Genomic DNA, 11,693 nt, shown 5'->3' on the forward strand with positions numbered 1-11,693 from the left:
AAAGAAAATAGAAAAAAAAAAAACTCTTTGCCCAACAACTAATGAGATGGATGTAATACGATGATCAACTCTCCAGCTACGGAGGAGGAAGGCAAAGGAATTGTTCACTTAGCAAAAGATCAATGCCTTCAAGTTTGAGGTCAAGAGTTTGAATTTCTTAAGACGAGGAACGAAATCTCGCTTCTATTTAAATTATATATAACAGCTATCCCGAGAAAAAATTATAAAATCATAAAACTAAAGACAAGGGACAGGTATAAAATATTTCCATACATGAAAAGAGGCATGGAAAGAGGGTTAAAGGAAAATTTTTAAAAAATTTTAAAAAAAAAAATCACCACTGACTTTTTCAGTAAAGGTGTTAGTATTACCAATTGAGTTATCCTTCGATGGTAAATGCTAGATGGAGACTATTTACATATACGACAAGGAAGTTCAAATCCGTGACCTCTTCAATAAGAAGTGTCAGTACTATAAAGTACAAATTGAGCTACCTTTCAATGGTAAATGCTGATATTTCACATATGAAAAAAAAATTGAAGCTCCCATAGAAATTCAAATTTAAAACGTGTTCCCTTCACCTTGAATACGCAAAAAAATCCCATCACCTTACTCCCCCACAAGTTGGAGCATGAACATCATGAAATAGTTGATATCATGTTGCCCTTTTTTCCATGAGACCTCTAAAAGCCCCAGGACCTGATGGTCTGCCTCCAATCTTTTTCCAACAACTCTGGGAATTGATTAAAACTAACTTGGTTAAATTTGTTAATGAGTTTTTTTGCAACAGGTATTATGGATCCAGCACTAAATTGTTCCTATATTTGCCTCCTACCAAAGGTAGATGCCCCAGATTCAGCTGATAAGTTCAGGCCCATCAGCTTAGGGAGTGTGATTACAAAGGTTGCTTCTAAAGTGATTGCATCTCGCCTTCAGAAGATACTTCCACAACTCATAAGTCCATATCAATCTGCGTTTGTACCAGGGAGGGTGATCTCAGACAATATCTTAATGGCTCATGAGGTATTTCATTATATCCGAAAGCGCAAAAAAGGCAAAGGAAAGTTCATGGGATTGAAGTTAGATATGAGGAAGGCATATGATCGAGTGGAATGGACATATCTGAAAGCAATCTTATCAAAGATGGGTTTTTGTGATCGGTGGGTGACACTATAGTACTAAATTATGTTTCCTCGGTATCTTATCGTTTGCTTATCAATGGAAATATTGAAGAGGAAATTTCACCAACAAGAGGAATAAAGCAGGGAGATCCTCTATCTCCGGCTCTGTTCATTCTCTGTGCTCAAGGATTAAGCCATTTGTTGGAATATGAAGAAGCAGCAAGGCATGTTAGAGGAATTAGCATTCGAAGGAGGGCACCAAGAATCTCACATCTACTATTTGTTGATGATACTTTGATATTTTCTGAACTGAAGTTAGACTTGATCAGTAATTTGAAGTGTATACTTGATTGCTACTGTAAAGGGAGTGGGCAAGATATCAACCTCAATAAGTCATGTTTGGTGTTTAGTCCTAATACACCAAATAAGATTAAGAGGTGGTTTGGCAGAATACACTAAAGCTCCCACCAAATATTTGGGTTTACCACCTGAAATAGGTCTCTCCAAAATTCAGACTTTTGCTTTTATACAAGACAGAGTTATAGCAAAGCTGAATAGCTGGAAATCTCGTTTGCTCTCATATGCGGGAAAGGATACTCTCCTACACTCAGTTGCATTTGCTATGCCCCAGTTTGCAGGTATCCATTTTAAAATACCTGCCACGATCCATAAAGAGATTAGAAAACAATCGGCAAAGTTTTATTGGGGAGAACAAGGCGATAAATCAAAGATGCAGTGGATCTCTTGGAATCGTTTATGCAGATCAAAGGAAGACGGTGGCCTTGGCTTTAGAGATTCAAGTAAACAGAATGGTGCTCTGTTAACTAAATTGGCATATAGATTATGGAATGAACCTGACACTTTATGGTCTCGTTTTCTTAAATCAATATACTATCCAAACTGCAATATGTTGGATGCAAGAATTGGCAGCCAACCATCATGGGCATGGCGAGGTATACACATGGGCAAGGAAATTTTGAAAGAAAATCTGATATGGGTAGTCGGCACAGGTACTCAAATCAACATTTGGGCAGATTATTGGATCCCAGATTTACCGCCATCTCAACAACACTTGTTAGGGCCCATGAACTGTCGGTTTAGTTGGTTTTAGATCTAATTGATGAACCAAACAAAAGATGGAAAGAAGAGCTAATAAATACTTTGTTTGAGAATCATATAGCAACAACCATTAAAAGAATTCCTTTGAGTTTATTTTCACAAGAAGATAAACAAATGTGGGGAGCAGTAAAGAGTGGTGTATTTTCAGTAAAGAGTGCTTACCATGCCATTTGCAACAAGGAGGAAAATAAACAGAACAACAAGGCTCTACATCTCATATACCAAAATGGAGGCTGGTGGAAAAGAAAACCTGGAAAGCTATTTGGAAATGCATCACTCTCCCTAAAATATGCCACTTTGTTTGGAGAGCGTGTGCTGATGGTTTGCCAACTGGAATAGCTTTACAGCGTAGAAATATTTTCACAGAATCAACATGTACTAGGTGCTGCCAACATTTGGAGGATACAGAACATATTCTGTTAGGCTGCTCCTTTGCTCGTGCAGTGTGGTTCGCTAGTAGTGTTAGCTTTATCCCTCCCAGTGATCAAGAACTAAACTTTGGACAATGGGTATCTAGTTTATGGGAGCTTATGAAATCAGTGAAAGAACAGACTAGAAGATTCACTAGTCTCGCTTTTTTCATCTGCGGGGAAATATGGTTGACGAGAAATGATTTCATATTTGGGAGAAGCTGTTGGAAACCGGAAGATGTGGCAACACATGCTGAGCAAGCTCATAAAGAATTCTGGGACACAAGAAAACCAAAAACACAACAGCAACACCAGCTCCACAACAATGCAACACAACAATGGCTAAATCCTCAAACTGGGTGGTACAAACTGAACTGTGATGCGTCATTTGCTGAACAATGGGACAACATGGGTTTGGGCTTTGTACTGCGTAACTCTAATGGTGAGGTGATCTTTGCAACATCTGAACCTGCAAGATTTCAATCGGCGGAAATGGGAGAAGGACTTGCTATCAGATCAGGTATGTTACATACCTTAGGTGAAGGCATAGACAAGATCATCGTGGAATCTGATTGCAAAAGTATCATCAATATCCTCACAAACACACAGAGGAGTAGAAATAGGGATATGGCTCCAATTATTGCTGATATACACCAGCTCATCTCCTATTTTGAATCTTGTAAGTTGTGTTATATTCCTAGGCAGGGATGGCAAAGTCATTGTCCGGACTGACTATTTGGCCTTTATCCACTCCCTGGCTGAAAGATTTTGATGTTTCAGCTCAAGTGTCTCTCGGGTTAGTTGAATGAAAACTTTGTTTACCAAAAAAAAAAAAAAAAAAAAAAAACTCTTATAAAAAAAATCATTTCCATTGCCGGGAATTGAACCCGGGTCTCCTGGGTGAAAGCCAGATATCCTAACCACTGGACGACAATGGAATTATACTTTAGAAATTCACAGTTTTTATAGGATAATCGTTGGCTCCACAATATATTTTCTTACTTTCCTATATCTATCAAGACTTTTTTTTTCCTTCTTTCCATTTATCTTTAAGGTACTGGAGGTATGCCTGATTTAAATTATATTACCCTTTATATAGGAGAATTTAAAGGCCTGCATTAAACATAGGCGGTTTCATTTCAAATAGTTTTCTTATAGTTTATCATTTATCTTAGCAACAACTATATCACTTACCCATAGATTAATTCTTTGAGTTACCAATTTATCATACCAATCATAAGCCAAATAGTGACAAATTTAGATTTCTTTTTCTTAAGGGAATACACATTGAAGACTAACTTAAATTTTGACACCCAAGAGATGTAATAAATGCATGTTATTCTTAACGAATGTCATCTTAGAGAAAATCATCATGATATCTATGGGATTTTGATACCATAGTTGGCCAATACATCTCAATTGTCTATAATTGTCAAATGACATTCTCTTTGTGTTTCCGTACTTTTTTAATGTTAAATCACGTGGAATGAAAATTTTCCAAAGAAAACCTCCAAATTAATAGTTTTGAGAACTATCTACAGAGATATCTATTTTAAGTTCTCCTTTCTTGTACCCAAGTCTTTAATTGATTCCCTAATAAACAAACTCATTGTTGTTATTTGAGATTTCATAACTCTTAGTTTTTTTCACCTGAATTTCACTAGCAAACAAAAAAAAAAAGTCATTGGAAATAAAAATACTATGGTGTTCACTAAATCTCTAATATTCTACCCAAAAAATTAATAACATATGAGGGAGAAATACAATTTGGTGTTTAGTTGTTTTCTAGTACTCGTTGTGAGGAAATACAGTTCAAATTTTTGGTTCAATGTCACACCTTGTCACAGCTCATAATCATTAGCTTTACCAGCAAAGCATCTTGCTGCTTAATCAAATTAAATTTAACAACTTAATCAAATACAGATTTCAAAGTTTGTTTTCGTGTATAGTATTATAACTTTAATTGTGGTTCTTATATGGTCTTTTCATACAATGAAAGATGTGAACAGCTAACTAAGTTTGTACTTAAATTACAATTTCATCATGTAAAGCCAAAACCATTATCAGAAATTTGTATTCAAAAAAATTTATTCTTGAAAAGATTCGAATCAAGTTCAAAGATAATCCCATATGAATATGATGATATCATATTTTTAACACGTTTTACTTATATAAAGGCTACAATTTCATAGCTGTAGTCATACAGAGAGGAAGGGGAAGTGAGAGGAGAAGATAGAACCCACAAAAATAGTTTCTATCTTTTGATCTTCTCTTCTCTCAACCCCATTGATTTCAATTCTGAGCTCTTCTTGTCTAGGATTCTAGGGAAGGAATTGGGTTTGAGTTGCAGGGATTGAATGAAGAGCAGCTAAGGGAAAAGCTCAGCTTAGCTTTTCTTTACACGTTTTTATCTCTGTTTTTGTTAATGAAGATTTGGGGTTTGAGAGAGTGAGATCTAAACTGGGTTCTTCTTCTGTCACTGAAGAAGCTTCGGAATTTAGTGGGTTCCAGTCTGTTATGGCGTTGAGGAGGAGTTACTGACAGTCCAGCTTTGCCACCTTCCCTTGCGTAATTTAGAAGCAGAACTCGAAGAGAACAGAGAAGGAGCTGTGAAAGATTTCTGCTTTTTGTCACCAGAAAGAATCCCTTTAAATCCACACAGATCTGCTGGTGGTACTTGTAACATTGTATCCTCTGTTTTTGAGCTTCAACAGTTTCAATGGAGGCGTTTCAGGGAACGAGATATGAAATATTCCAGCAACTTGGATTCATCTGGGATCAAATCAGAGCACCATTAATCGTTCCATTGCTGAGACTTGCAGTTGTTGTCTGTTTGGCCATGTCGGTCATGCTCTTCATTGAGAGAGTTTACATGGGCATTGTGATTGTTCTGATAAAGCTGTTTGGAAGAAAACCAGAGAAACGATACAAATGGGAACCCATTAAAGATGATGTTGAGATGGGTACTTCAGTTTATCCAATGGTTCTCGTTCAAATCCCAATGTACAACGAAAGAGAGGTATTCTTCTTCTTCTTCTTCTTCTCTCTCCCTCTGCGTTTCTTTTCCATTGATATCTCTCTGTTCTCAAGCATTGCAGCTTACTTATATAAGTTCAAATCCAGGTTTACCAGCTCTCCATTGGAGCTGCATGTGGTCTCTCATGGCCGACTGACAGAATCATAATTCAAGTTCTCGACGATTCCACTGACCAAACCATCAAGGTCTTCACTCCATCAAAAACCCATGAATTAGAATGAGCTTTAAAATCCCGGAACAGTCACTGTTGATCCGAGATCTGACATTTATTTTCTTCAACAAAAAAAACAAAAATTTGCAGGAAATGGTGCGGCTTGAATGCCAGAGATGGGCAAGTAAAGGCATTAACATCAAATATGAGGTGAGAGATAACAGAAATGGTTACAAAGCAGGAGCTTTAAAGGAAGGAATGAAGAAAAACTACGTGAAGAACTGCGATTACGTCGCCATATTCGATGCAGATTTCCAACCAGAACCTGATTTCCTCTGGAGAACTGTTCCTTTCCTCCTCTTTAACCCTGAAATCGGTCTTGTCCAAGCACGCTGGAAGTTCGGTAAGCTATAGCCATCCATCCTTAATTCTTGGTCTTAACTTAATCACTAATTCTAATTAGCAGGACCTTAATTACGGTTTAATTGGAACTTAATTTTCTTAAGCAGATTCCTATAAGAAAGTGTCGGTGCTCTGACTGTTAATCATTTGTTTTCTCACTATTTTCCCTCATGTTTATGTTTGGTTGGTCAAAAATGTACAAGAAAGAACAAAGACTTGAAACCATAATGACGTAAATAACCAAATCTTCTTACCTGAGTTTATAATATTTGACCTAGGTTGACTTCCATAATAGGGGTAGTTTCGTAAGAATAAGGAAATTTGGGGGAGTGTTTGTCAATTAGTTATTTATTGCTGGCTTTTGTTGGTGGTTGGATGTGCGTTGGCACCATAGCGCTGTAGGCATGTGGCCAACCATAAGCGTCAGTCACCATCACTCACTTTGATCACTGCCGACGCTTATCGTTTTGCATTGTCTGTTTGTTTTCATGGAAAAGATTACTTTTTCCCCTTTTATTCTGAAATTAAAAGAGAAAATTCATCTTTTCATGCAGTGAATTCGAATGAATGTCTGATGACGAGAATGCAAGAAATGTCTTTGGATTACCATTTCAGGGTTGAGCAAGAGGTGGGCTCATCGATGTATGCCTTCTTTGGTTTCAACGGTAAAAAAACTATCAACTTCTTAGCTTTTTCCGTTATTTTTTTTTCCCAAATTGGAAAAGAAGCTAATCAATAAATTTTTGGGGAAAAAAAAAAACTAACAGGAACAGCAGGTGTATGGAGGATCTCGGCCCTCAATGAGGCTGGTGGGTGGAAGGACCGGACCACGGTTGAGGACATGGATTTGGCGGTCCGAGCAAGCCTTAAGGGTTGGAAATTCTTGTACCTAGGTGACATTATGGTAGGGAAATTAATTATTAAATGTTTTCTAAATAATTGTTCAATTATTTATGTGTTTTCCCTCTTCAAACCCAAAAAAAGAAATGAAAGTTTTCTTTCTTGGCTTCCAAACATAGTCTAAGAAAAGATAGACCAGTGCTTATACTTAAAGAAATTTGGTGGTCCAACCATGGCCCGTACCTGTCAGTAGATTTGACAATGCAGTATGGATTCATAAACAAAGTAACAGTTTGGAATGAAAGCCACAATTCAATAGAGGGTCTACTAGAAAACAAACACATATGAAAAAACAAGAAAGAGCAACGATACATACACAAGATAAAGATTTACAGGATTCACCCAAAGGATTTTGTCCAAGACAGCTTATGCTCACCTCGACTATATCTTTAAAGGGTTAGTTTTATGTATAATTAAACCAAAATTATATATCAACAATTAGATCAAGTATACATTAAATAGTTTTTTGCGTAGATTGCAGTGTATCATAGTTTACTAATCTGATTTTGTGGATGGCTTCATAGTTCAATTTGCTTGCTTTTTTTTTTCTAATAGGTGAAAAATGAATTGCCAAGCACTTTCAAAGCTTACCGGTTTCAGCAGCATCGATGGTCTTGTGGACCTGCTAATCTGTTTAGGAAAATGGTTATGGAGATCATAAGGAACAAGGTATGTTTCATTTTCAACTCCCTTCCCTACCAGAGGAAATTTGGTTGATAGAGCTGTATGCAGATATTCATTCTCTTGTATTATGTTTGTCATTAACCAAATGCAGAAAGTATCCCTATGGAAGAAAGTCCATGTGATCTACAGTTTCTTCTTCGTTCGCAAGATCGTAGCTCATATTGTCACCTTTGTTTTTTACTGTGTTGTATTGCCAATGACTGTTTTGGTTCCTGAAGTCGAGGTTCCAAAGTGGGGAGCTGTTTATATCCCTTCCATCATCACCATTCTTAATGCAGTTGGAACCCCAAGGTTGGTATCCCTACAATCTCTTGTTTCTGGGTTTTTTCTCAGTTACTGAACTTTCTGTTGTTCTATTCACCATCCCTGTCATATAATCCTGCAGATCACTCCACTTGGTGTTCTTCTGGATCCTTTTCGAGAATGGCATGTCTCTGCACCGGACCAAAGCAACCTTTACTGGTCTGCTAGAGGCAGCGAGAGTAAATGAATGGATCGTCACTGAGAAATTGGGAGATGCTCTTAAGACAAAAGCAGCAGCTCCTAAAGCCACTAAGAAACTGCCTCGGTTCAAGCTTGGAGACAGGTATTCTCAATTACATTGGAATTACAAACATATTTACCAACCAGCCAAGTTTTCCATTGAACATCTAATTCCCAAATTTTCCAGGAAATCAAAAGAACCTACAAAGACATACATCAAACAGTCACATTCAAACCACTGTATCATTTCAATAGTGCACATTTGTCTCTTACATTCTCCTACTAATTGGCATAATCTCAGGACAGCAAGTCCAGACCCATTTCCTCCCTTGATACACTTTCAGTTAACCAAAGTTTCCCACTAGAAAGGAAATGCATCTGTAATGAAGCATCTAATTAATGTTTTAAAATACGAATAAACAACTAATCAATCCTTGCTTAGGTCTCTCTCTGCCTTTATTTTTATTCTTTTAGTTTTTCTTAATAACTTTCTGAGCTCCCTTTCTCTTTCCATGTGCAGAGTCCACCTACTGGAGCTTGCATTCGGATGCTTCCTCTTCTTCTGTGCCTGCTATGATTTTGCATATGGGAAGAACCACTACTTCATATACCTTTACTTCCAAGCCAATGCGTTCTTCTTGATGGGGTTTAGCCACGTAGGCACATTTGTACCCAGCTCATAGAAAGATTGATGAGATGGATGCATTTGCCACATTCAAATTTTGTTTGATCATTCATGCCATGCCTCTTTCTTCTGCATTATCATCTATAAGGAGTTTCTCGGCAGCAATTTCTTCTTTCACATTTGTTATTGTTTTTAGATCACATGAACAACGACAGGGCATTACTTCATGCTCAGAAGCAGCACTTGATACATGTCTCATAAAATTCTATTGTGAATACTCAAGAAGCAGAAGGAACTTACAAAAGATGTTCCTATTATGTCAATGCATTACAGAAAGGAGAAGACAAAGCTAGCCCAAGCAGAATAAGGGGTTTGTTGATCAACATAGATGTATATGTCTTTACAATGTTCATAATTGTGGGATAGTATTCTTTCCGTACAAATTATGGTTTCCCTTGTATTGGATTGTTTTGTGAGTTAATAAGCATGTAGCAGGAGATGGCAGACTTGTAATTGATACTTTCTTCTTTTCTCAATCTCTGGTTCCATTACTTCCATTCCTTCTCTTTTGTTGGAGCCTCAATCTCAAGTTAAATCAAAGTTAAATCACATGTTTTCTTTCAAGTTCACAAAGTTCTGATACCCAATAGTCACTTTTTCTTCTCTTTTCTCTTTTTTTTCCCTCCTTTTCTGTGGGGCATTGTTTTCTCTTTTCTTTTCTTTTCTTTTTTTTCCCCTCCTTTTCTTTGGGGCAATATTTTTCAGACATAAATTTTTTTTTCCGGGGGGGGGGGGAGGACGGGTTAGCAAAACAGACATAAATTAGAACTCTCAATTATAACTAAATTGGCAAAACTGCCTTAATTTTAAACCCAATCATGTATGCCCCGGATCAAAGACCCATTACTAATGACCCCAATCACTAAGCTCACTAGATAACATAATCAAGAAAGCTAAAACTTCATGACACTCCACTCATCATAAGTCCATCTCAAGGTGGAATGCATCTGTTCTGAGAGCCACTGTTTGAACAGAAAAACTGCTGTTGAGAAGTTCGTCTTGGTATCATAATAACAGGCAGACATGAAGTTGAGAGTGCCCATCTAATCTGATAATTAAATTACTTATGTGGGAACCATGGGCTATAATTGTTGTTAGGTTTGCACCTAAAAGTGTACATAAACAAAAGGGAAATTGGGTATTTTGGTCATACAGTTATCAAGATGCGCATTGTATAGAATGATGATTCCATGACACATATCTGTACATGTATAAGTACATACATTGGATTGGATTACTTATCTTAGTTGGAATAACATTGGATGTTTAATTAAAGTTCTCATGAAGAGAGGCGGGTATCAAGGAAACATGTGGTGGTCAGGGCAAGGATTCCCCTATTATTTGGGTTTTATTTTTATTTGTTTATATTTTTTGTTTTTCATGTCATTGTTACTGATTCACTATTGTACAATCAAACATGCTGTCACATGCCTAGATAAAGATAAAGAAAATGGACAGCTCCAAATAAGAAGGATCATGTTTACATAGGATGTTGACATCACAAACTGCAGAAAAGATGAGAGATTCATCAGACAGCTAGAGCAGAAAGATGAGAAGACAGTGTTGCCAGTACGAGTGGATAAGTTAAGAGAAATAATCGAGACAAGGATAGAGCAAGGCAAGGACAGATGTTTTTAGGAGGAAAGAAGGAAAATGAGAACCAAGAAGCTTGAATCCATAGTAGGGTGTGCTTCTACACTCAACATGTCTACTAACTGCACTAGGCCCTCGAGTCTGTATATCACAGTAAATTAATATGCAAATAACAATAGGTTCAAAATTGCCTCTGTGCATGCTTCATTCTGTCTTGTAGGCAAATCTTCCAGGTAATCCCAAAAGCAAGTAATACAAAATGCTGACAGCCCCGATCCTCCAAACAGAATAGATTTATTGGTTCTGATCCTCCAAACAGAAAACACAAGCAATCTCATGAAAGCCCAAAAACCAAGGTTCCCCCATTGCCTTGGCCCAATGTGTTCTTTTCCCAAAGATGCAGAATTAATGCTACATAATTATGCTTGTGATAAGAAAATATTATTGAAATTCTAGACAAAATCAGATAGCTGAAAATCCAACCACCAACAATGTGTTGCCTAGGGGAGCAAGGCACACTTCCAGCGAAGGACACCTGGACATGTAGGTAATGCGTTTACAACTTGTTATTGTATGAAAAACCATTTCATCCCCTTCTGGAGACAGAAAGCTTTCGATTGAAAAGAATAGAGGCAGAGGTGGGAGGCTGAACCACTAGGAGCTCTGTTACTTATCCATCGTTCGGCTGTGAGTCAGAGTTAGCTGCAGGATGAGAGCATGAAGCAGGCAAAGCCTCCGACCCTGGGCCAGTAATTGATGCCGAGGAGCAATTGCAATAAGGTGATTTCACAGGCAAAGCTGGAGGCAGATGGTAACAAGATAGCAGCATATATAGAGCTTCAACCAGCCTCCCTCGATAGGGCTTCCAATAGCAATCCAACATCCCAAGAGAAATGGAGCTAAAGCAAAAACAAAGGGTCAAGATCCTGCAAAAGAAAGCAGGAGAGAGAGAGAGACATATGTAGGGAGAGAAGAAAAGTGGGAAGTGCCAATACCAAGTAGGAAAGGCAACGAACCGGGGGTGGTGTCAAGGAATAACTCTTAGAAAGACAATGTCTCAAGAAGAGGAATCTAACACAAAGGAAGTGTTGAGGAATAAAGGCAAAGC

The 11,693-nt window shown here is 37.6% G+C and overlaps 1 protein-coding gene and 1 non-coding gene across 2 annotated transcripts; one reads left to right on the top strand and one right to left on the bottom strand.

Annotated features, from left to right (window-relative positions):
- Window positions 1-3,516: 3,516 nt before the first annotated feature.
- On the bottom strand, window positions 3,517-3,588 carry TRNAE-UUC (transfer RNA glutamic acid (anticodon UUC)). Its single transcript has one exon. It is a non-coding gene; the product is annotated as a tRNA-Glu (tRNA).
- Window positions 3,589-4,833: 1,245 nt separating this feature from the next.
- On the top strand, window positions 4,834-9,468 carry LOC149022503 (glucomannan 4-beta-mannosyltransferase 9-like). Its single transcript, XM_089150572.1, has 9 exons — window positions 4,834-5,669; window positions 5,774-5,872; window positions 5,989-6,241; window positions 6,795-6,905; window positions 7,008-7,144; window positions 7,696-7,809; window positions 7,916-8,115; window positions 8,210-8,410; window positions 8,828-9,468. Exons 1-9 carry the CDS (start codon window positions 5,370-5,372, stop codon window positions 8,988-8,990), a joined length of 1,578 nt encoding a protein of 525 aa, XP_089006698.1. The 5' UTR covers window positions 4,834-5,369; the 3' UTR covers window positions 8,991-9,468.
- Window positions 9,469-11,693: the final 2,225 nt, after the last annotated feature.

The sequence above is a fragment of the Hakea prostrata genome, chromosome 3 (genome assembly GCF_041222555.1).
Source record: "Hakea prostrata isolate BN-2017 chromosome 3, UWA_Hpros_2, whole genome shotgun sequence".
NCBI lineage: Eukaryota > Viridiplantae > Streptophyta > Magnoliopsida > Proteales > Proteaceae > Hakea > Hakea prostrata.